This window comes from Chinchilla lanigera, unplaced genomic scaffold, assembly GCF_000276665.1.
Source record: "Chinchilla lanigera isolate Chin_1 unplaced genomic scaffold, ChiLan1.0 scaffold00017, whole genome shotgun sequence".
In the NCBI taxonomy this organism is placed as follows: domain Eukaryota; kingdom Metazoa; phylum Chordata; class Mammalia; order Rodentia; family Chinchillidae; genus Chinchilla; species Chinchilla lanigera.
The window spans coordinates 14,241,881-14,268,842 of record NW_004955418.1 but is presented as its reverse complement, the minus strand read 5'-3'; the positions used below and the strand labels follow the sequence as shown (position 1 = coordinate 14,268,842).

Below are 26,962 nucleotides of genomic sequence, written 5' to 3'. Positions count from 1 at the left end.
ACAGTATAAAATTTAGACTTAATTGAATAAAAGGAAAATATTCAATAAATAAATCTATGGATAAATTTTAAGCAACTGCTTCAACATCTGATCAGCGGGGCTATGTATAGAAGTATTATAGGAATACATCCATAACTGTCAGAATAAAATTAAAATTGTTACATAACAAGCATACTAAAAATGCATGCCATGTGATTCAAATAATCTCACTCAATATAACAAAATAAAACCTATGAATGCAAGGCACCCTAAAATACAGTCAGGAAGCCAAAGGGTCCAAAGATTTTAAGACCTAACTTCTATTTCATAGAAAGATTAATTAGTTTTAAAAAAGATTTAGCTGTAGTACTAAATTGCCAATATTCAATTGTATACGAAAATTATCTTTTTACTGTCAAATGTTACTTCAAAAAAAACAAAAACAAAAGATTAAGTGCTTGAAAGAGTAAGAATGCAGCAGAAAACTACAGGAGCCCATATATCCTTTTTCTTAAATTTAATTTGTCATATATAAGGTTTTTATATACAATCAGTGTGCATTGTAACAGTTTATATTAAAAGTCAATCAAGTTTGTCTAAAATGTTAACCTGGCTGCATAGCACATTTGACATTATTGCCCACATGGAAAGGGAAAACAAATGGATTTACAGTCACTTTTGGCTGTTTGGATTCTGTGTCACATACCTACCCTTTTAAACCAAATGCATCTGAAAAAAAGGTTTCCAGAGCATGCAGTTTAGACTTTCCGTAGCATCTCACGTTTTCTTTTACTACAAACATAATATTGACTACAAAAGGGGGAGGGGAATAACATGTATCTAATAAAGTATTCAATATAAAAAGGACTAATGGAAATAAGTGGCCCCTGCCCCCATTTTTACATTCTAAACAATGATTCCATCAAGACAAATCATTAAAAAGTGTTATCACACTGATTTTTTTTTTATAAGAAGGCCTGAGTTGGTAGAGAAAGGAACAGTCAAAAAAAGCCTGAGGGAGAAAGAAGTCAGGAAAGCTCATTTAATACATTTACAATAATTTACAGCCATTTTTTTGTAAAAAGGCATAATAATAAATCACACAAACAGGAAATTCCTGGCTATATTACAGATATAAGTACAGAATTTAAATATTCAAGCTTGTGATGAAAAGCGGCAAGGTGGTCGCAGTGTACAATGTAAACAAGTAGCTTTGGAAAGTGAACAAAGTCCTTGAGCCTTTTTTCTTTATTAAGAAAAGCACTCTCTTTCATTCCTTCCTGAAACATGATCACAGGTCAGAGTAAAGTTCATATACAAACATAATTTAAATGGAGGTCAGTCTAAAATAACTGACTTAAAAAACAGTTTTATCCAGCCTATATGGGAGGGCAGTGTTGAGGTCCCTGTTATAGTAAACATTTTCCATTTCTTTAAAAAAGAAAAAAAAAGTACTACAATATTTGCAGTACAGTGCAGCATAATCCTTAAATATAAAAATAGTTTCTCTTCTGTTGGGATAATAGATCTTGCATCCTGGAAAGAAGTAACAATACTGCTACTGATAGAAGATCTGTTTATATCTTTCAAGTCATGTAAGGCAATTACTGTGTTGGTTTATGATATATGGCTAAAAGATAAGTCCAGAAAGACAAAGCATCAGTTTTTGTTATGTTTTCCGATTACTCCAGGTATGCTCAGGTGTACTTTTATGTTCAACTGAATGTTCAAATGGAGATCTGGAGCCATAAGGAGACCTCTGATCTAGTGGTGACCTAGGGCCACTACTGGAAGCTCTGTGGTCCATTTGCCACTCTGAGTGATATCTATAATCCCTGGAAGATTTATGGTGTGTATATTCAGAAGTTGACCGGTGGTCTGAATGTACCCGATGATCTGAATGAGATCGATGATCAGAATGACATCTATCTTTTAAACTTCCTTCCAAATTTGACCTGTGATCTCTACTCCTGTGATCATCCAGTTTTCTGTGTTTCTCTCGGTCACTGTAATATCTAATAAAAGAGAAATTGTGTCTTTTAGTCAACCTAATAAAACAAATTACAATGCTTCCAAATAAAATCTTACTAAAAAATAAAACACAGTGAAACATACTTTTCATTGTACACAAGCTTATACTTTATCAAACTCCATAAATCAGTTTTAAAATCACTGGACTATCTCTTTGGAAAAATCATCTGATTAATAAAACTAAACAAACCATACACACTACCTCACACAGCATCTAATTCCATATGCCACTCTTAGAGAACATGCTACTTTTTATTCTTTCTTCATTTGCATTCATGCATCTTATCTGCCTGGAAGTCACAAAAGATAACCACAACCATCCAGGACACCCATAAAAATCAAAGCCTTTTATTTTTTATTTTATTTTTTTTTTCTTTTGGTTTTTCTCCGGTACCAGGAACTGAACTCACGACCTTGCGCTTGCCAGGCAGGCGCTTTTGCCGCTGAGCTAAATCCCCAGCCCCTCAAAGCCTTTTATATAAGAACTTCTAGCCAGGAAAAACTTTAAATTCAAGAACAATGTTTTATAAGAGAGGATTTTCACTGATTGATAATGCCTATTAAAAGCTTTCTCAAGTTCAACTAATTTTATAGTAAGTCTTAACATGAAAATCATTAATGAAAAATGTGCTCTCTATATAAACATGGCAATATACTAAAGAATAAATGTGGCAAGTTTAATGAAAAGTACTCTCTAAAATGTTTGCCTTTTCAAATAAAATACGTTCATTGAATGAGGGTTTTTTATTGCAAAGAATATAAATGATCTTTAATCAGCCTATGAAATTATATATACCACTACTACAATTATTTTTACTACATGTCCCTTTCTTATATCTACCATTCTGTAATTGATATTTTGGAGTGTGACAGAGCTTCTCACAGAAGAAATAAATACTGGGAGTACAAACGAAACAGAATCTTCTAGTTTCTCTTTCTGCAATGCTGGAGGTAGAACCAAGGGACTCATGCATGGGAGCCAAGTACTTTACAACTGAGCAACACAACCCTAGCACTCAAGAGGCTGAATCAAGAGGATCATCACAAGTTAGAGGCAAGCTTGGGCAGTTCATGTGCAGTTCATGGGCAGCCTGAACTATGTAGTAAGACCCTGTCACAAAGCAAAACACGCAAAACTTCCAATAGCAACAATTTTAAAAAACAAAAAAACTTCCAGTTTCACGATTATACCAGATTTCTGGTATTAAAGCTTAATCTCAGTAAGGTTATCCAAATATTTTTTTTAATATGGAATGCAAAATCCCCCATCCCCAAATCTGGATTGCTATTCCATCAAATTCTTATTTTATCCCCTTACATTTTGAAGAGTATATGATATAATATTCTCCAAAGCCAATCATAATGAACCCAAACCAACTTCCAACTCTGATTGCATATCCTGATTTCAATTTTTTAATTCAAAATTCATTTTATACTTATGGGTATTGTGGTTCACCCCTGTAATCCCAGCACCTGCAAGGTTGAGGTAGGACTACCATGTGTTCGAGGTCAGCCTGGACGACTACATAGTGAGTTCAAGGCCAGCCTGAACTATATAGCAAGAGCTTGCCTCAAAAAAACAAGCAAACAAACAAAAAAACCTCATTTTATAGAGCCAAATATGGTGGTACATGCCTGTAGTCCCAGCACTTGGGAGACTGAGGCAGGAGGATCACTATGAGTTCGAGGCCAGCTTGAAATGTATAGCAAGGCCCTGTCTCAAAAAAACAAAACAAAGAAACAAAAAACAAAACACCTCATTTTATAGAGAAATTCAGTTATTATTAGTGATGGAAAATACTATAGATCAACCCTTTTGTTTATAAATAAACAAGACTTGCTCTGACTGCAGGGCCAATACAGTGAATAGAAGGAAAAAGCTATAAACCAAATTTCAAAATAACTCAAGTTTACCTGCTGTCTTGCTTGTAGTGATCCCACTCTCGATGGTCTTTACCATTACTAAATGAAGAATAGGGTCTTTTTCTGGTGTCACTCTTTTTGTAAGAATCTCCCTGATGTCGGTCTTTATGATGGTCATGGTACTGAGACAAATGTCTATCGGAGGAATAACTGTCCCTGCTGCTATCATCATGATTTGTATTCTCTTTTAACCTTTCCACATCTGTTAAGAAAGGAAAATCCACAACTTCTGTTAATGATTTATAAAAAAGTGGTAAGTGTTTTACTGTTAGGTAATAGCTCCTGTTTTAGGTGCTGCCAGAACAAAATCATTTAGCATTTGGAAATGTTTTTAAAAGGTAGTTCTAAGATTTAAAAAGAGGTCACTTGTTCATAAAGTGTGAAAAATCACAACTAGAAAATATGAGGCCCAAACCATTGTTAGACTGTACTTTTGTGCCTCGTCACAAAACAGAAAAAACGCATTTTTCTATTTTTTTTGTTTTGTTTTGTTTTTTGGCTTTTTTCCAGTACCAGGAATCAAACTCACGACTTTGCACTTGCCAGGCAGGCGCTGTGCCGCTGAGCTAAATCCCCAGCCCCAAGAATGCATTATTCTAAAAGATAGTAAAAGTGAATGAGTATTTTAACAATTATCCTACAATTTCTAGAAATTGGCAAAAGGTTAATCTATGTGAAGGATAACAATAAACTAAAACATCAAGAGAATAAATTTTATATAATAATGTAGGTATAAATGAAAATTACAGTATCTTTTCAAAATAAAAGTACCTTTAACTAAGAACTTAACCTTTTCATAATTTTATCTAAAACAAAACCAAAAAAAAGGAAAACAAGTTTTAGATTTATCTTCCAAAACAACTAGTAAGGCTTACTTACCTGGATTTCTCATTGCATGGGCATTCAAGTTGCTGTTCTGGTCATTGTTTTGCTAAAATAAACACACACATTAAAAATGTTTTAAGTGGCTTTAAGTATTCTCAAACACACATAAAACGTGGGAGGGGAGCTCTTTAAATATTGACTCAAGTCTGCATATAGGATATTAAAATGTATAACATTTATGAATCTTATAAACTATTTGTCCCATAGATATCTTTTTAAGCTATTGACTGAAATAATTTTAGACTTAACAGAAAAGCTGCAGAAATGGTAACAAAAGCTTCTATATACCATTCCCCTGCTTTCTTCTAATGTTAGTATTTTACATAACCATAGGACAACATCAAGACATTGATGCGAGACCATTAACTAAACCCTAGACCTTATTCAGATTTCAGGTTTTCCAGCTGTGTTCTTCTGCTCCAGGATCCAATCTGGAGCCCTATACTACATTTATCTGTCATGTCTTTGGTGATAGTTTCTTATCTTGACATTTTTGAAGAGTACTGGTTACCACAGAGTATCCCTCAAATGTGATTTATCTGATACGTTTTCAATATGACATTGAAGTCACAGACATTTTTGTCCACAACTCCACAAGCGTGACGTGCCTATCTCAGTGCACTGTTATCAGAGGTACTCATGGTGTCAACCATTATTAAGTTAATGTCAAACAAGTGTCTCTTCCACAAATTGTTTTCCTTTTGTAAGAAATCAACATTTCAGAGGGGGCCTTTCAGACAGTGCCAATATTCCATTCTTGCCCACTGACTTTAGATTCCTTCTGGGGATCTTGCCTGCAACTTATTACTGAAGTTATAACAGTTGTTTTCTATTTTATTCAGTCCTTCACTGATTAATTAAATTCTTCCATAATAAAAACTGGATCACGGTTTTGATGAAATAAATTAAAGAATAAAATATAATGCACTAATTTACCTGAGTTTCTTGACGTTTTTTAATAGCATGTTTATACAACTTATGTAACTTTCTTGCATCAAACTCAGTAAACTTAGATACAAAAATCCACAGGTTTCTAGAAAAAAAAAAAGGCAATTAATCTGGTAGAAAATCTTCCCCTCAAACACACATACAGCAGAAACAATTTAAAGAGATTAATTTTCATATTTACTTTAATAAATGCATGTATGAATAAACTTCAATCAACCCAAACCCCTTCATTTTATAATTTTGTAATGAAAAGTAGTAACCTTAAACTAAAATTGTACCAAACACGTCTACACTAACAAATCAGAAGAGACTCAAGATATTCACGATCCAAAACTCTGCATACAACATCAAGTATGTTAACAGTTTGAGTAGAGAGTAAGATGACATGGATTAAACTAGGGTCCTTTTTGAGACAGGGTGATATGGATTCAACTACTATAGAATGTTCTTAGCCTAGCATGGTGGCACATGCTTGTAATCCCCACACTGTGGGAGGTTAAGAAGGATTCCAAATTCAAGCCTACCCTGGGCTACTTAATCACACCCTGTCTCAAAAATTAAAAAGAACTAGGGATATAGCTCAGTGCAAAGGCCTGAGTTTAATCCCTAGTACTGCAAAAGGGTCTTTATGTATGAAAAAGCAACTGTCATTTTAGTACTAGTCACAAGACTACCACGATCAGACACTACAAAGCAGATATAGTGCAGTATCTCTAGGTTTCTCTTTCCATCCAAATGCAGGCATTATTAATTACAGACTGTGATTATTTCATAATGTACAAATATATCAAATCAAATTATAAGCCTTAAATACATACACTTTTAAACTGTCAAATACACCTCAAAAAATACTGCCAAGTCAGCTGTCATTAGAATACATAAATACACATTGAAGGTATAGTTATCTTGAAATATAAAAGTAAACTTGGTTGAGAAAGCTAACCGATACCTGACTAAACTGAAATCCACTGAGAAAATTTACCTGGCTTTTAAATGAATTTATAAGCTATCGCTAACACATCTATACTCTACAGTTAAACCCTCAAGAGGGAGAAAATAAGCTGCCTTCTTGTTCATAACTGATTTTTGTTAAAAAAATTTTTTTATTTGTTCTTGGTTTTGGTTTTATTTGAGACAGGATTTTGCTGCGTAGTTCAGGCTGGCCTTAAACTCACCATGTAGCCGAGGTTGGCCTCAAACCCAGGGCAATCCTCCTGCCTCAGGGTCCTGAGTGCTGGGGTTCCAGGTGTTTGCTACCAGGCCCGGCTAGAAATACATTTTTGTGCTAGAAAAATCTAGTCAGCAATTAGACTCTAGTCCATAACTGTATCCCTTGCACAATGTCTCATCCTGGGCAAGCACCAGAGTTGGACTAGTGTCAGCACTTGCACAGACCTAAGAATGAGCACCTTCTGTAAAAAGTTCAGGTTCCACATGCTGCTTCTGTTACACCCCAGACCCAACTCTACCCCAGGAAGCTGTTCACCCTAGTCCTTCCTTTTGTAAAATGGAAGTAGTAATAACTTTCCAGACTCTGGAAGCAATGCTATTAAAATATTTGAGATTATGGAATATGAAATTACTCTGATAGACAAAGTACAAATTTTCAATTATTTTGGCCACTCTTCACTTAATTATGGTGATCTTTAAATGAAAATCAGTGTTCCATTTTAGCTGTTTTTAAGAGGCTTGGTTTAAAAAAAGATTGAAAGCATCTGTAAGCAACAAATAAGGCAGGTAACTATAGTTACTGTAAAAGCACAATGTTAACTGTTGTGTAAGTCAGGTGTTCATATAAGGTCTTTATCTTGTTTCATTCTGTAGAATCAATACTCATTCTTCAGGGACTCAGGAGGTTAGCCATTCAACAACTGGTCATTATAAGTTGCACACCCAACACAGTACATTATTCGCCTGTTTCTTATTTAGTAGCCATCTTAGTTACCACACTGACTGCCTACGGAATGCAGTGTTTGTGTTCAAGTAACCCTTATTTTAACATCCCCTGAAGCACATTAACAGTTATGCTGGCTAGCAAAATGGAACTGTCCAAAAAAAGTTGTACAATGCTTCCTTTATACGAAGATAAAAGCTCTCAAATTACGAGGGAAACAAAAAAAAATCATGTGCTAGCGAAGGCTGCTAAAATCTAGAGTAAGAATGAACTTTCTATCTGTGAAATGGTGAAGGAAAAAAAATCATAGTATTTTATAGCACCCCAACTATGGAAGTTACAGGTATGGTGTGTGTTAAGTGCTTATTAACATGATAGCTCAATTTTCACTTGTGTCCCACAGTCTAGTGATTATAATCAACATTCAAGTTTCTTTTCCTAAACGGGTTCTGGATGAATTTAAAGAAAAAGGAGAAAAAAGACAGGATTTTTCTAATAAATTCTAATCATTTTCACTCCTCCAGAAGTATCATTATACTTCTGATGTGTACCTACATAGCACACAGCTGAAGTCAGCAGACTAATGAACTGACATCAGTGACTGCTATGTGACCATTTCATTGTTTTCCTCATCTGTATTGTAGTTTTGCATAACACTAATCCAGACCTAGTAATCAGACCTGATCTAATTTGTAGAATATAGCAGCTATATTATTATGTTACTGCTGTTTCTAAAGTAAAGAGGAAAACAGAGGTTTGCTTACTGTATTCCTTGAAACATGTTAATCTTCATAACTTTATATATGTAGAATGTATCTATATATAAGATACATTGCTAAATTTATGCAACAATATATTTTGGGGGAACAGCAACTTCTAAAGATATTACTGAGAATAATTTAGTGAACTGCAAAGACATTTAAAACTTAAATATAATTAAATTTTAATGAAACAGCTCCCACTATTTCTCATTTAAAGACAGAGATGACAGCTGTGGTTTACCATGATCATAGTACTCATCAAAGCGCTTTAAAGGAAAAAAATGAAAATACTACTGTTCAGGTTACTTCTTAAAGATTATGTTGTCGCCTGAACTTTAGAATTAGAAAAATAAACTGAAAGATACACATACAAAAAGTTACATAATTATATATTTGACAATTCCTGAAGTCTTATTACTTACTTTCTCCACTGCTTTATTTGTTCAGGATTTGCATACTCTTTCAGACATTCTGTGATATGGTCTCCAATTTTTATTAAACACTGTCTAGTATGTTCCAGTTGTTCTCTTTCTGAAAGGCCTTTCTCAGGCCTATCAAGTTGTTTCAAAGCTGCTTTGACAGGTCTCATTCTTTCTTTACACTTGAAAATGTGAACATAAGAACATAAATACATATATTTAAAAAACTGAAATCAACAAGATCTATTTCTGCAATATTTACATGAGTGACAAAATAAACCATTAAACCTCATGTCAGAGCTGTTAAATATCAGTTTTCCCCTTTGTATATTCTTCAAGAAAGCAAAGCTTTAAAGCTTGGATTTTACTTAGGTGCTATAAAAATGGTTACTTCTTATACTACATACAGGGCCATCACTGGCACTGTGGAATGAATGAACCCGGAGACTTCATATTGCGCTACATCCGCAGACCCTCTCCTCTCCTTAAAGTTTCTGAGACAGAGTCTCAATACACTGGATAGGGTGGGCTTAAAATTGTGATCCTTCTGTCTCAGCCTCTCAGAGTGCATGCACTACCACACCAGGGCTAAGTAGTCTTAAAACACAAAATACTAATACATTCCAGAGTATAACCTACATCCACGAAAATAAAGTATTACTTAAAAGGATTTTATAAAGAAAAAATTAAGGTAGAATATTTATATAATAAAACATACTAGCAACCATAATATTAAAACAAATGTAGGTAGATGTGTAAATGCTATATTCTTCCAAACCTTAACGACAAAACAAGGTGGCGAATGGTGACTTTTGGTGCTATCATCGTTTGGACACCCAGAGGATGGGGGAAGCTGGTAGAGACCAACCCCTTCCTTGATAAATACCTTGCACACCAATAACACAATGAAACATCAATAACTGTGTGACTCAGCTTTACTACTGTATTAAAAACATAAAATTATACCCAAATCAGAATTAAGATATTACTAAAAAGGCAGCTTTAGATAAAATTTATAAATATAGAAATGTACAAACAAATTTAAATTTCATAAATAACCACAAGAAGCAAGTTGGTTTAGTTCCAGAGATGTAAAAATGAGATAGTTCAACATTAAACAATGTATTTATTGAGTTGGTAGCTGGTTCAAAGCCATTTATTTAACAAAAGCCCTGTACCACCATTCTGGTATGGGTTAGGCTATATTTTAGTGTTCTATTGGCCTACTCAACACCAAGCAAGTTGAAAATTTTCCTTTCTTTGTCAAAAATAATTTTAAAAACCATCAGAATTATGTATACTTTTTCAGGGTGGGGGGTTACCAGGAATCGAGCTCAGTACCTCTTGCCTGCCAGGCAACACTGTACCACTAAGCTAAACCCCCGGACCCAGTATTATGTACACTTTAGAGGTAAAACTAGCTTTCTGCCAGACCTGATGCCATTTTAAACAAATTTTAAAAAAGAAAATCTTTAGTTTCCTAGTATTTTTTGGCATCGTTCCTGCTTTCGTTTTTTTATTCTTGGTTTTGAGAGAGGGTCTATGTAGTTCAGGCTGGCTTTGAACTTGTGCTGATCCTCCTGCCTCAGGCTCCTGACTAGTGGGATTACAGTGTGCACCACCAAGCCTTGCTTCCAATTTTTCTTTTAATTTTGGTGGTTTATATCCCCCTAGAAAATAATTTATTCAATGTATGTAAGCTGAGTAGGTACCATGTTCTTGGCATTATTCCAATACAAGAAAATAGTGCACTGACTGAATAGTGATTTTATAAAACCTAGACCCTTGTTATAAGACAGCTAATAAACAAGACATAGAGAGTTAGATGGTGACCATGGTGATCAAGAGAAATAAAGAGAAGGAAGCTTCTTACCTTATTTAGATTTTAGGGAAGAGCAGTATTTGAGAAGATACCTAAAGAAAATGAAGGAATAGGCCATTCAAAGCAGCGAGGACAGCAAGTACAAATGTCCTAAAATTTTTCTGACATGTTTAAAGAACAATATGAATGCTAATGTGACGAGAACCAAGTGAGGTAGAAATTAGGCAGGAAATAATAGAAATTAACCAGACACCATACGCCTTTTGGGCTTTTGTATGAAAGCTCTCAGTCTAAAAGAGACAGGAACTCAGTTGAGCTCCAAGCACAGAGGTGACATAGTGCGACTGTCTTCTTCCTATCATGGTCCTAATCGCTGGGGTTGCTGTATGGAGTGAAAATGAAGTGCAAGCAAAGCACAGGCTGGGAGATAGGAAGGTTGGAAGGGTGGGAGCAGCAAGAACAGCTATGATGCTACTGAAGTAATTTGGAGAAGGGAAAGCCGTGAGTTACATCAGTGCGGGAGGGCCAGAATAATTTGCTCACTGATTTGAATGTGAGTGGGGAAAAGAAGAAACAATGACAAAAATGTATGCCAAGGCTAAGGCCTCAAGATTGGAATTACAGAAACAATACAGCTTACAAAGTACTTATTAGTTACCTTTGGTTTAAATGTACTTCATCTGACCCTCACAAAAGTCCTTTCAACAGTATTTGACCTATTTTACAAAGAAGAAACTGAAGCACAGAAACAAATGACATCTGTCAAGCCAGGTCCAAATGACCTCAAATGCTATGCACTCTCTTAACTACTGACTTATATTTTAATTATAAAGACTTATTAGTAAAAGATAAGGTAAACCAAGAGTTGCCAAATAAGGCAAAGATAATAAGGAAAATAAAGGGTGAGAAAAAGCCACTGAATTTCTTAAGAGTTACTCCACAATAGAGTAAAATTCAGCATAAGCCCAGAAAAGTATGGTCTAGAGTCCCTGTTTAAAACTGCTCTGTTCTTCACCTCTAAGATATACAAAGATCATTCATGAAAATTAATGAAGAAAAAATTCATGCATTGGACACAGCAGAAAGCTTTCCATTTCAATGGTTCTATATGAAAGCCAGAAGGCTAAAGAGGAAATGCAGACAAAGGAAAGAAGCTAGATGTACAATCCCACCTCAGTAACAGAGCATAAAGAGTAAACAACTGTTCAAGTGAAAAGATTAATGTTTTTACTTCAAAAAACAAAACAAAAACCAGTATATCACCACCTCCCTTTTATCTCTGTCCAATATAGAATGAATTATTTTAAAAAATCATAGAAAATTAATGAGAAGGCTAGATTAAAACTCAGGTATCAAACAGGAAGGTTACCGTCAGAATCAGTGTCTGAACCTGCAGAAGAGATTAAAATTAAGTCCAAAGACAATCCTTGTGGCTCAAGTACGTAACACAGAAAATAGGACACAGTGACAGTTTAGTACTTTGAGTGTCCTCTAAATTCTCAGTGACTAGAATGATGTCAATAGTCAACAATGAGAACAGAAAGACTGCTAGGGACTACTATATTTAAAAGTATGAGAAAATTCTTAAAGGTTGTTTAAGGCACGTCATAGAATCAAGGGACAAAAAGATACTCATTATATCAACATGTTCAAGTGACACTGCAAAAAGATGATAAAGCCGAACAAGAAGCAGGCAGGAGATCTAGGATGATATACATAGTGGGTCAAACTATGCATATATTATATAGTTTTAGAAGGGAAATTCTTCATCTTTTAAATACAGCATTGGATTAATAACAATGAAAAAGTGATTTAAGATTATACCAAGTCTAACACGTAAAGCTAATTGTCCAAACTAGTATAAAATGCTCAGATTAGAATGGAAATTTCTAAAGATGAAATACAGATAGAGCAAGGGAGCAAGCTATACATAAAGGATACATTATTAGTACGACAGACTAAATGTTTCCTTCACTGTTGCCAGTAGTATTTTTCCTAGTCCTGGTTTAAACTCTGAAAATTAGTTACCTGTCTCATCAGTCTTCTTCTCTAATTATTACTCCTTCTTAATTTTGTCCTTTGGATGGACTTTTCATCAATGTATATATCATGTCTGAGTTCAGTTCCTCTACCACGATCACTACTGATTTTTGAGCTTCCTAAGTTTTGAGAGCACTGGTCTGGAAACTCTGCAAGTACCAGTTCATTCAGTCTTCACACCTTCTTTCCAAACAGCTGCACTGACTCCAGAGCCAGTACTATCAGACACACACACACTGCTGCCCCACAATGCAACCTTATCATAACATTTCCCTCAAAATGCTTCCAACAAATAATTTCATAGTTGAGGCCATTTATGAGTTCTTGATCATATTCATTAAACCAACCCTTTGGAAAAAGACACAGATAGTTTTCTGCCTTACACTGAGGCACATAGAAGTATCACAGTTTGTAGATCCAGGATATTTTAGACAAGCATTATTATCCAAGCAGATCTGGGAACCTGTGCCAGCTCATAACCATACAGATATAGAGAGTGAATGTGTTCGGGGACAATCTGACAATGCAATTTCATGTCTGGAATCTAGTAATAAACCACTACTGCTCATATATTTGTATCACTTTTTTCATACTTAATTTTTTACTTTTCAAAAGCAACATTTCCACTTTCCATTTTTACTGTATACTATAAAAATTTTGGTCTATAACATCGGGAAAAACTCATCTTTAATTGTAGATAAGAAGCACTATAATACAGAACCTACGGGTTCAAGAATTGAAAGACTTACAGCCCTAAAGTTAAAGGAAGAAAGCACCCCTTAAGTATTAATTAAGCCCTTTCCCTTCAATCTTTATTTAGATGCCTTTCTAAATTGGTTCTAAATTTAACACCTTTCATAATTTAAGTCTATTGGTTTTATAAATCTAAACTAGTCCCATGAAATTCAAATACTGTGTATTTCTAAGTTTACAACTACAAAAAAATAAAACTGCAACTTAATACATTGTACCAATTATTATTAACAATCAGAAAGTCTACTACTTACAATGCTGAACGTCTTCTGATCCAGCTCTTCAGATTCTTCAGATATGGGAACTGGTTCACCACTTGCAGTAATGTGAACTGGAGCATCTAACATCGAAGATTTTTTGGATCTTTCTTTACTTTCAGACTTGGATTCACTCAACTAAAGCAAGAGAAAATAAAACAAAATGAAAACTGAACAACAAAGGTAGAAACATTAGTACTTTCAGAAAAGTACTGTCTCACTTTATTCTGGATGTGCTTATTCTCAATAAATGTTCTCATCTATTTTGTTCTCTTCCCAAATTTTATATGGAGAAATCAAGAATAAAGCTACTCTTCAGTGTTGTTTCCTCAACGTGGCCATTTTAGGAAGCGCTGAAACCTACTTTTCTCCTCTACTATGAACCTAAACACACTTCTAAAGAACTCAGTTATAGGTTGATTAAAAAATTTAGTCTCCTAAAATGTAAATAAGCTGATTACTTTACTTTCTAAATTTTATATGATGATTTTCATACCTTTTCTTCTGTTATGTCTTTTTCTTTTTGCATAGCTTCTTTTATTTTACTTTCTCTTTTTTCTTTAATTTTTTTTTCCTTTATATCTTTCTTATCCTCTTTTTCTTTTATCTCCCTTTTAAATTCTCTTTTATCTTTTTCTTTTGCTTCCCTCCTTTCTTCTGGTTCCCTCTTTATACAAACATCTGGCTCTACTTTTTCTTCACTGACTCTTTCTGTTTTACATTTTTGATTTGACTGTTTCACAGAACTGATCTCAGCCTGGAAAGTGCAAGTATGGCCAATGTATTACTAGCTGAATTTTGACAAAGACTAAATTTTTTTTGCATGACTGTAGACTGCATGTATGTGGATGCTAAAGAAGATAATCAAGAATCCCCTTAATAATGATACATGCAATATTTATCTTCCTATAAACTAAGTTAGCCAAGCCAGTTCTATTCAATTTCATAATAAAATTAAAGGAGACAGAAGCTTAGTTGGTAAATGTTGGAAAAGGAAGGACTGTTCCTCTATGCTTCTAAGACAACGTGTAGGCAGAATTCTGTTCTATAAATGAGACTACCTTGAGAAACACAAGCATGAAAAACAGAAAGAAAATCAGTACATAAAAGTAAGATTTATCTTAGTTCAAAAATGCCATATTTCTTTTATGCAGGGAAGGTTACTCCTCTAAAAATGTATTCTTACCTTATCATCATCTTCATCAGACTTCTCTGAAGGCAGGGGAGAAGAGTCACTCTTTATTTCTTCTTTCACTTTTATAGACTTCATTGCTTTATTCTTCTTAACTCTTCCTTTTCTTCTCTTTAAACCACCCTAAAAATAATTATTTTAACCAACTTTACAAGTTGCATTACAAAAAACTTGAATACTAAATCTAAAAGGTAGGTCAAATGTTCCTACCACATTTAGTAATAAGCTACATTAATCTTAGTTAATATATGTAATACAATTCAATGATTCAAATACAGTATTATTGTCCATATTAAATACTTCTCAATGTAACTACTTTAAAATGAGAATGAGAAAAGCAGAAATACATATTTTTAACTCCCTCCAATTATCACCACCAATTAAATTCAATGGTACCAAAAATAGCATTAGACATGATTTTTAATGTCAAAAAGGAAGTAACTGACACTTTTCAAAAGTGTCACTTTTTGAAGATATAAGTAAATTATAACTGCTTCAAAGGTTGATAAAAGGTTTCCAATCACTCGCTTCTGGTGTCTTTTTCCACTTTGTGGAAGACCCTGATATAACTCAGTGACGTATGACATGATTCCTTAAACTCTAATGTCTTCATACGAAACATATGCAGAGGTCTGACTTCTGCAAAAGCACTCACTCTGTAATTAAGTTTTCTGTCCCCAAACACTAGAAAATGCAAGATCCCACTTCTGAAATATGGGACCAGGTTTGAAATCTATAGTGAGGTAATTTAAGGCAAAATATTACCATATTCAAATTAAGTTATGAAATTACACAAAAAGACACATATAGACTATATTAACTATAGATGTCTGTCGAGCTTGGTCACTAATTTGGAAAAGTAAACTTCTTTTAGGCATTTAAATTACAACTTACTGCACCAGAAAGTCTCAGAGCTTCTTTTTTTGCAAGATCTCTACTAAGTAACTTGATGAGGTAGTCTGCACGTGTCTGCAACTGTTTTGCTTGTGGTTTTTTATCAGGATCATCTGGAAGAATCTGGAAAAGAAATTTTTAATTATTCAAGTTGTCTTTAATAAATAACATAAAAAACTTATTGGCAAAAAAGTGCTCAAGCTTTTTAAGAAATAAGTATCTCACTAACAAGTTACAATTAATTCTTAATGAATATCTCAATACAAAGTATTTTTTATACCTATACCGCAAGCAAAGGTTCAAATTTCTCAGGAATAATGCTTATGCTAAAAAAAAGAATATGAGATTACAAATTTATTTTAAATACACAAAAGTCTACTTAACATCTAGTGTTATTAACTTGTTACAGTAGTCTCAGATTTCTTTCCTCTCTCAGTAACAGTATATTTGAGTATAACACATTAAAAATATTCTTAGGATACAGAGTATTATCTGTCTATAAGATAACCAAAAGTACCCAGCATAAGCAAACTTTTACAGTGGAAATATAGACTATTTAAATTTTTCTGTGTATTAAGAAATAAAAAAGCACCAACAGTTAAGGTTTCAATTTGTTTGAAGAGGTAAGGGATTCAATTTAGGAAAAGTTTCCAGTATTTTCTATTTTATGGAAAGAAGTTACTTTAACTAGCACAACAGAATCCATCATCAAAGATCCTAAATCACCAATATTTTCAAAAAATTGTGGAAGAGTTGAAGGATTTTTTGTTTTCAAATAATAGTTGGTGAAAGATTTACTTTCAATGTAATCCGAAGTACATAAATGATTTAACAAAAATACAATTTCAAAGGTAAAGCAAAATCTCAGAGACCACTAATTTTATACTCAATTCTTTCATGAAAACCAACTGCTAAAGAAGCCAGGATCATATGGCTAAAGCAGAACCTTGGTTTCCGTAATTTATTTCCAAAATGACTTAAAAGCAAAAATTATACTAAATTAATTCCAAAATTGATGGTCAACAGAGTCAAGAAAACATTTAAGTACCTTGTGTGTCAGACTGAGGTCAGGATCCATTTTAATCATTTCCCAGCTTCCATATCCATATTCATAAATACCAATTAGTAAGTTGGAATCATCTTCTTTGCCCCAGTCTATATCGAAGTGAGCTGGCTTTGTGTAGCATGGGATTGTATACCTAGCATTCAGATTAATAATTACTGTCAAGTTCATGACTGCCCAGTTAAAAATTAATTTTGAAAAACATGAGTCATTAAAAACTTTGAATCAAAATACAACAAAAATGTTATAAAGTAACTCACTGCTTTCTTTCTTCTGGGTCTGAAGGAATGGATTTGTGCAAAGGTATTAATTCTTCTTCATGGGAAATGACTAGCTTGGCATTCACTTGTACTCCTGATATTCGGAATGTTGGCCCCTTCACTTTTCCTAGTCTTCCACCTTAATTTTTCAAACGAAAGAGTATATGAAAATATATAAAACACAATTCCACAAAAAATATGGTATTACTTATTAAAGAAATTGCTGACAAATCTTAAACTTCACTGTATAAATAAGTCATTATAATCTAAGCAGATGATTCACACAAAATATTTTTAAGTGATTACATTATTCAAGATAGGTCATCTATTAATACTGTCAGCCGTAAGAGTCCTAACAGAATTTTTTAGTATATCTGATTCCTAAATCGTACATAAATATTCTTCTTCAGGCAGAAGAATTGCAAAATAAACATAATGAAGTAAAAGTGCCCCAAACCATTACCACCCAGGAATATTTACCGTCTCTTCCCTCAGTCCACACTAAAAAGACAGCACAACTAGGAGTAATTTCTGACATTATGCACCAGCCAGAACTTACAATAGACTCTTATTAGGTAAAGTCTATCGTCTTTAAAACCACAATTTTGTTTTCCATATCCTATTACTCATGTGTTTGTAAGCATCTTTTAAGACTCATAGATTAAAATATAATAACTAACTCACTAAGTGTATTTCAAAACTTTCATTTACTTCTTTTTAAATTACTCTTATTACCTTACCTGTTCGTTCTGTTCCTGAAGAGCTATCCTTTAAAGCTTTAATGCAACCATTATGCACCAATTCTCCTAGTCGTCTGAGGTCTGTTTCTGACTTATCAACCAATTCAGCGTCTCGAGCAATTGCATCTAATCTGTAACAAAACAATACAATTTTCAGATAATTTATGTTAAATGTTAATGAAGTAGTGCTAATTAAGATAAACTAGGTTTCATTCCATTTCAAGACCTAAATGTCACTCTACTGCATGACCTATAAATTCTAGTTTACATAACTGGAATTGCACACATAAAAACTAGGAGAATTTGGCAGGGAAATAATTCACTTAAACATATTCAAAGACAATAAGCATAAAATGATTTATTACAGAGCAAAAAGTAGACTGCAAATTTACATACCACTTTTGTAACACATTTTCATAACTGATCAAATATTAAGAAGTTCAAAAGAAGTGACAAAGCATTATAGGAATTATAAATGAAAAGACAAAGTACCATAATTTTAAATTACGTGAAACAGATAACGTAATGATCAACAGTGAAGACATTTTTCTATTATCTAAAATTATTACTCAAGTATTCATTAATTTTAGGCAAATCATCTCAAAGCAGATTCTCTTTTAAGAATTAAGAGGAAAAAAATTAATTTTAGTCTCTGCTCCTTTATATTCAGACAATGGGTCAGTTAACAATAGATAAAGAATATTCAAATCCCAACAGCTATTACGGTTAACCCAAAACTTGAAAAAAAATCTGTGTTGAGCATTTGAATTTTAATAGTTTGTGTTCTTAAAGGATGCAATTAGAGAAAATTAAGAAAATATCCTTAATTAAGGAAAACAGGTGTGGTCAGAAGGTTAGGTTAACACTCAGTCCCACACTTTTACGAATCATTAAAGAAAAAGATTATAAAAAAGTACATTAGTTATAAAGATGTACCTAAATGTTTTATAGATAATTTTAGAGATGAGAAAGAACAGTATAAACACGTTTTTTTAAAAAAATCTACCTGATTCTGATTCCTCTAGATTAATTTTATAGATGTACGTTAAAATCAAGTTCAACAAAGTCAGTGTTAATACAAATAAAGCTGACAATGTGTAACATTTTATAATTTCATGAGAATTATAAATTTACCTTTCCAGAGGGCCACCAAATTTCTTATAGCTCTTGATAAACCTAATGGAAAATAAATGTTGGGTTTACATGCATGTTTCATTATCCATTTAAGAAATACAATATAAGTATGAAAACGCTTGCTGATGTAAAAATTCAAGGCACTGTTACTAACAAAACAACAAATTATCTATAAGCAAAATACCAAGACATTAAGTAATACCAAGTAAGATAAGACATACGTAAACATCCAGTATGAAGATATCAATGTTAATAAAACAATAGAAACTAATTTTATTTTAGAAATTACTTTATTATGTTCACAAGACAAAAAAATAAAGCTCAAACCTACTACAGAATACTTGTCAATTCAATTATACCTCCTCATATTCCAAGTGCTAATAAAAATTTAGTAAATGATTTCAATTCAGCTATGTGGAATTATACCAACAAAGAAAAATAAAATTTTTACTTCGAAACAAAGATATTTAAGTCACTGATGGATGAGAAGAAAAAATATCCAGGAAAATACACGATGAAATGCTTCTTCAATTAAAGACAGAATGGCTAGCACATCAGATGGTCATGAAAGTATCCTTAACAAAAGCTAGTAATACATTTAGCTTTCCAGTAGAAAGAATAAGGGAAAGTATCAGTCACGTTATGATTTAAAAGTTACAATGCACTGAAAGAAATAAACTCAAAATATACAAATGGACAACCTTTTCACAAATTTCATATGCAAAACTATTATGCAAAGTACGTTGCTATGCCATTCCCCTTAAAATGTGTACAACAGAAATACATTCTAAGCAAAAGCTACAATTTATCATGCATATCCAATCTTAATTTCTACTTGGTCATAGTAGGAATTATGCTTTTTTCTTTTGAGTGATGTAAATCCAGGGCTCATGCATGCTAAGGAGGCAAACTACCACTCATCTACATTCCCAGCCCCAGAAATCCTTTCTACACCAATACTTTCAAAAAGCAGTAATTTCAGTGTTAAGAAATCTGAAAACTATACAACTAAGTTATTTCCATAAAAAATTAATGTTATTAGAAATCACAAATGCAGTGTTTTTAATGTTTTTGATAAATATATCAAATATATCAAAATATACCTTATTTTGAGGCCATTAAAATTATGAACTACGCTAATAAAAGCAAAAAAATTTAGTGGCTTAAATAGTCTAACAATAAATAACATACAAACATTAGATGCTAAACAACTTTTTCAGAGTTATAATGAACACCCAAAAGCAGAACCACCCAATTCCTATATATACTGTTATCCTATATTTGCTTTCTCTAAAACCTTTATCTTAATTTATGAAAATGCCTGTATTTCTACATTACATTTTGGCTCTCTAAGAAGACCTAAAGAAAGCTCTGTATCATCTTACCGCCTAATTTCTGCATCACTAAATCCTTTAATATTCTCCCGAGGGATGGTGCGTGGTCTTCCGCGTTTCTTTGGCCTTTTCCCTTCTGAGGCTGAATCACTATCAGACCCAGAGTATCTCCTACTCCTACTGCGCCTCCCTTCACTTCCATTGAAACTAATCTGAAATTTGAAAACAAAATTTACTCAGATTTTAAAGAACATTTTTACCTTAAGGACAAAGAAAAGATGGTAAAAACTTTAAAAGTATTATTCTATTTATCAGAAATATTTCATAAGCAAAAGTAATAATCAACAGAACAGAGATTAGCATGTCCTATTAATGACAAAGGGTTATTCACAGCCTTAATACTTAAATTACGTTTTGTATGTGTGTGGTGGTGGTGATACTGGGCATTAAACTTAGGTGTTTGCACTGAGCTATATCCACCAGCCTTTTTTTTTTGAGACAGGGTCTCACTAAGTCACACAGGCTGGGCTCAAACTTGTGATCCACTTACCTAAACCTCCCAGAGTGCTGGGATTATAGGTGTGTGGTACCACACCCAGCTTGAAAGCACATGTATAAAAGAACAAAAATACAAGTGGATTTTTTAAATAAGCAATTAATCCAAAGACAAATACAAAATTATACTACTTCAGTGATTAGTTTTTAAAAATGCAAGTTAAAGTAACAAATAGAATTCTTTTTTTAAACTCTATCAACTTGACAAGATTGAGCAGTAATAGTCAATACTGGTAATGAATGGTACTAAAAAATGGCCATTTATGTAACTGATAGATGTTTGGAGTAGGGCAGTGAGTGATCACGCAATAACACATCAAAAGTCTTATAAATTATCCTGCTAATATAGCCACATAACTTTGAGGGATTTATCCTGAGACCAGAAATGTGAAATTACTGACCAATAGTCACTTACATGATAAACAAAGTGCAAGCAATATAACATCATTAGAGACCTAACAAATCTATCCAGTGGAATGTTGAGAAGCCACTAAAATTGTTTCATAGATTAATAACATTCGTGATATACCACAAGAAGAACAAGTTCCAAATCAACATAACTCTAATTTCATTTAGCAAATTATATGTATTTTTTTAACAACTGGAATGACATACCATAATTATTTATCTAGGAGGCAGACTATCACTCTTCTTCTATTTTCCTTCTAAATACCTATTTGCTACTGTTACTTGCTTTTAAATACCTATTTCTATTTTCCTCCTTAATATCTAATACTTTTAATTAAGCTCCTTAGGTATTTGAAAGAAAAAAAATGCTCCATGATCCACGTGTGTCTCCTTTAAACACGCACAGTTTTAATGGATACATCAAAACATTCACTGGGTGAGTCTTCAGAGTTTTTCCAAAGTGCCTATACAGATTCTGAACCCTTACTATGCTGAAGAATTGTATTCAGTTTGTATTTATTTTAACCTCCTCCTATCCTTTCATAAGATCTAATGTAATGCTGTGTTTCCCAAATTATGTAAAACAATTTGGAGTATGGAGAAACACAAGAAATAAGATATACACTGGTACCTCAGTTCACAAACTTAATTCTTTCCACGATTCTGGTTGCAGAATTCGTTCCATGATTCTGGTTGCAATCAAATTGTAAACAAAGCACTGCTTATTACTTTTGCTCATTACAGTATGTATACGCTTGCACTTTGGTTTTACATGTAGTCACTTTCTGGGGAAAGGTATATTTGGTTCTACTTCTGTAGAAAGTTGGTAGGGGCACTGCTTAATCTAACAACTTAATCTAAAAAATTATAACTTTTCTTAAATACACCACAGCTAAAACATAGGGCATTCTAGTTATCTAAAACAGGCATTTACAATGAGAACACCTGAAGAGTAGCGCATTATGAAGAGCACAGGTGGTAGAAATCAAGTAACAAGCAGGTAAGAGAAGTAAGCTACAATTTGCTAAAGGCTTAAAGGTAAGTGGAATCTGAGCGTGTAAGACACCTGGGAGCTAAAGACACACAGGGCAAACTTTTACGCACTCTCAGGCACTTGTCCACAAATCTTCATGAGCTGCTTTTGACAAAAATGGGGAATGGTGGGAGATTGGAGAATAGGCTCCTCCAGGATAAAGGTGGTAGTTTCTCTGAGACAGGCGCATAGCCTTTCCAGACCCTTCTCACCTCCTGACCTGAGGGCATGGAGAAGACCCAATATGGTCACAGGAAAAGAAAAACCATAGAACTCCTTGGGGGAATGGAGCAAGGTAAGGGCCAGAGTGAGATAAGTTTCTCACTTGCCTCTGGCTCAAAATTTAGAGGCCAAAGAACTCTGTAATCCAGATAATCTTACAATCTACACTGTAAAAGTTAATGCAAAAAGAAATCAAGTATTAGGGTTTTTTCCTTTTGTTGAAGGATCCAATAAATGATCTCATTAAACTTTTTTGTTTTGTTCATTTGAGCCTTAGAATATGCAGAAAATTTTTAAAACTTCAAGTCATACAAAGGATGTCTTCTGACCATCGCTAAGTTAAACTAGAAATCAAAGCTATTTGGGAAACCTTCCAAATATTTGAATATTAAAAAACATTTCTAAGAAACCTACAGGTCAAAGAAGTAGTCAGACAGGAAATTATAAGGATTCTGAAATGAAAGAAATAGAAAACAACCATAGATTTATAATTTGGAAAAATTAGACAAAGCAATGCTTAAAGAAAAAGTTCTAGCAGTAAATGTTAATGTAGAAAAAACAAAGACTTCTATTCAGTATAAAAATTTGCACATTGAGAACTTTTTAAAATTGCAAATTAAACAAAAGCAAAAAGGAAAAAAATGATAAAGAGCAGAAATACATGAAATTAAAAGCAGAAAAATGGAACAAAAAAACAATTATTTGAAAAAAATTGATCTACCTCTAGAAAGATCAAGAAAAAGTTACCAATGTTAAAAACAAAGAAGGGCATCACTAAATGTCCTACTACCACTAAAGGATAAAAAGATACTATAAATTATGTCCACAACCTTAAGAGAAAACATTCCTCAAAAGAAACTATCAAGCTCATTCAAGAAGAAATAGATATTTTAAATAGTTTTTATCTATAACAGAAATTGAAGTTAGTTAAAAATCTTCCAACAAAGAAAACTATAGGCTCAGGTAATGCCTGACAAATGTTCCCAATATTTAATAAAGAAAAATTTCAACTTTATACAAACTATTACCAAATCACAAAAGAGTAGGGTACTTTCAACTTATTTTACATAGCAAGCACCATGACATCCAAGACATTACAAGAAAACAACATGAATCTATGAACCAGTATCTCTCAGAAATCCAAGGAGATCAGGCCAGGAAGAATAATATACTCTTACATTACAGGAATAATTTTTTAATTACAAAGTCACCTGTTTTGCACAGTTTCTCATTCTTGGGAGCATATAAATCTCCTCAAGTTCCTTTTGTCTTTCTTCCTCTTCTAATCGTCTTCTTTGATCTTCTGGGATGATTTCTTCCCAATTCTTTGAATTTCTTTCAGGTTCTAATTCAATGTCATCTTCATCCATATTTGAAAAGTTAGCAACCTGAACAATTACAGAATTTTAACTGAGTAGATATTATATGAAAATCTACCTTTAAATATTACAGAAGAATGTATCTTTAAATTATTATTTTTTTTTTTTAAGGAAAAAGAAGTGGCATGCCAGAATATGACAATAACCCCCAAAATATTAGCTAATAACACTGGCACATGCCTGCAGTCCCAGCTATTCGGCAGGCTGAAGCAGGAGGAATGCTTGAGTTCAAGAGTTCAAAGGCCGCCTGTACTAAATGTGACTTCTATCTCAAAAAACCCCAGATATATCTCAGGATAATGAATATGACTATACCATAGATCAAACCAGATATGACTTCTAAACTAAGTTTATTTCTTTATGCAAAGCAGATCAAACCAAATGATTTCTAAAAATCTTTCTTTCAGAAATAATTATTTTTGTCTTGCTTGCCAATAAAATTATTAGTGTAACAGAACTAGAAGCAGTTAACAAAATTTAAAAAATTATACTATTAACATAGAATTAACATGATAATCTACAGGAACTCCCAGACCAGTCCATGAACTACCAAGTGCTGTAGAGCAATATTCTTATTTTTATCATAAAACAGCATAACCAGGCATGGCGGCACATGCCTACAATCCTTCCACTCTGGGAGGCTGAGGCAGGGAAGACTAAGTTCAAGCTCAGTCTAACTTACAGCATACCTCGAAAGAGAAACAAAACAACAAAACAATGGAAATGGCTAAGAATGTAATGCAGTGTGAAGTCCCTACATTCAATTTCTAGTACTGGAAAACCAAACAATATAAAACACAACACAATGCAACTCAGTAGATCAAAGCACAAAAAACTACTGATGAAGACAAAGAGATCTGTAACATCTTAAATGTATGACCTGGGTTTCCTAAGACCTAGTTTCCTTTTCAGTACTAAGGCAATGGTCAGAAACAGCAAACTGACTTTTGTGAGGATAAATTAGAACATTTAAAGTACTGAGCACAAGTCTGGTATATAGTAAGCATTCACTAAAACTAGCTTCAAATCCTAGTATATTAAAACTTGTTTATTCTCTCCTGCTAATAAAATATGATAACCTTAAAGACAATTGTGTACCAACTCACTGTTATAAAAATAACCCATATTTATTTATCAGAATTTTTTTCAAATTACTGATTAGTCAAATTAATAGCAAAGTTCTATTGTAGGAAAGAAGTTAACTCAGACCATGCTCATTAGAGTGAATTCTAGGTCCACACACTTCTACTTCTCACCAGCATTACTGACAGTCTTCTAATATCTTCCTCTCTCAGTCCCCGCTACAATCTACCCTCCACACAGCAATAAGAGCCAACTAAAAGTCTTTACTCACAGAAATCTAAGAGATCATATTCATTTGTTTATCCAAATACTTGAGGATATGCTACTTGCTGAGCACTAGTTTAGATGCTAATTAGGCAACATCAGTCCTCTGCACCCAACTAAATGTAACTGTTCATAAATGACTGTTCTAATTCAAATCAACCAAACTGCTTTGTGTGAAAAATTTTTATGCAATATTTTAAGACAAAAATTATCCTGCTCAGTGTGCTTTAAAGAAAGATTAACAAAACACTAACACAATCCCTCTCAATTTTATAATTATAAGAAGAAAAAGAAACCTACCTTGAACTGGGAAAGCAATTCATCTCCTACAGTTAAAGGGCCTGGTTCATTTTCATGAGTTTCAGCCCTCTTCAAGATCTCATCTATATCCATTTCCTATAATGAGAAAGACATCTTTATTTTAAATACACTTGACTACTCCTCTCCCATCCTATTAAAATACAGCACATTTCAAGGTAATTTTTTTCAACCTGGGGCTCTTGTTCTTCTCCTTCAGGTTCCTTAAAAAGTTCCTCAGCACCAAACTTTAAAATAGCTGATAATTCTTCTTTATTGAAAGGAGTAGAACTAAAACCAGGAAAATAAAAATAGTATTAACTGTTAACATGTACACATCATTTTATTATACTAACAGTCACCTTCAGAAGGTGAAGAAGTTATATGAAGAAGTTAAATGGGCAAAGTTTTAGTGCATTTATTTTAAAATGAACTTGAAGCATAAAGAAGTTAAAGGAGCACGCCTATAATCCCAGCACTCGGGACACTGAGGCAGGATCATTGTGAGTTTGAGGCCACTCTGGGCTACATAAGAGTTCAAGGCCAGCTTAAACTGCATAGTGAGACCCTGTTTCAAAAAGACCAAAAGTAAAATAAAATAAAATAAAATAAAATAAAATAAAAGTTAAAAGGATTTTCCTGCTATGACTACAAATCCACCGTCATGAAACTAGGCACTGCAACAATTCAAAAAATAAAGGTAGGTGACTACAAGTAACATTTTTTTAGTAAAATAACCACCTTGATGGAGCAGAACCTGTGTGCAGTACTGTCTTCCCAGTTGTGTCCATTCTTTGAATCACAAGATGATCTAAAACCATCTTCTTTTTGGCCCTTTCAAGAATATCTTCTTCAACTGATCCCTTTGTAACTAGACGATATATGTTCACCTGTAAAAACAGGCATAAAGAGCAAACTGCAGTGAAAACCATTTTCCTGAAGCATCCAAACATGTGTACAGACTGGTTCACCCCACATGAAGCTTTCACTTTAAAAGTAAAATGAAGTTTTAAGAGCAAAATGAAAATTAATGACTACGAGACAGGCATAGTGATATACACCTGTAATCCCAGAACTCTGGGAGGCTGAGGATCTTGACTCAAAAAAACTTTGAGGATGTAGCTCAGAGTGTGAAGACCGTGGGTTTAACTACCAGTACCACCACCACAAAAAAAAAAAGAAAAAAAAATATATATACTTTTTTTTTTTAACTACAGTTAAAGTTCTATAATTTAAGAGACTAATTTGAGGATATATGTATTATCTTTCCTTCTTATATTTCCTTAGGAGATTTTAGTTCCTTATTTTTGTTTTTAAAGTAACAACAGTTATTTTTAGATTAGTTTACATAAACTCTTCCAAAAGTTAAAATATGTAAACAAAGACATTAAA

The 26,962-nt window shown here is 33.3% G+C and overlaps 1 protein-coding gene across 1 annotated transcript in view; it reads right to left on the bottom strand.

Annotated features, from left to right (window-relative positions):
- Positions 1 to 481: 481 nt before the first annotated feature.
- The window catches only part of Chd1 (chromodomain helicase DNA binding protein 1), a gene marked incomplete at its 5' end in the record, with an annotated part of 67,744 nt that continues 41,263 nt past the window's right edge, over positions 482 to 26,962 (bottom strand). Inside the window, 17 exon segments of the mRNA XM_005382216.2 lie at positions 482 to 1,994; positions 3,925 to 4,135; positions 4,813 to 4,864; positions 5,755 to 5,851; positions 8,844 to 9,022; positions 13,710 to 13,850; positions 14,899 to 15,027; positions 15,799 to 15,921; positions 16,847 to 16,997; positions 17,122 to 17,260; positions 17,862 to 17,992; positions 18,996 to 19,037; positions 20,381 to 20,541; positions 23,759 to 23,935; positions 25,574 to 25,669; positions 25,765 to 25,861; positions 26,312 to 26,460. Coding sequence (XP_005382273.1) covers positions 1,649 to 1,994; positions 3,925 to 4,135; positions 4,813 to 4,864; positions 5,755 to 5,851; positions 8,844 to 9,022; positions 13,710 to 13,850; positions 14,899 to 15,027; positions 15,799 to 15,921; positions 16,847 to 16,997; positions 17,122 to 17,260; positions 17,862 to 17,992; positions 18,996 to 19,037; positions 20,381 to 20,541; positions 23,759 to 23,935; positions 25,574 to 25,669; positions 25,765 to 25,861; positions 26,312 to 26,460 — 2,421 coding nt within the window. The 3' untranslated portion in view covers positions 482 to 1,648.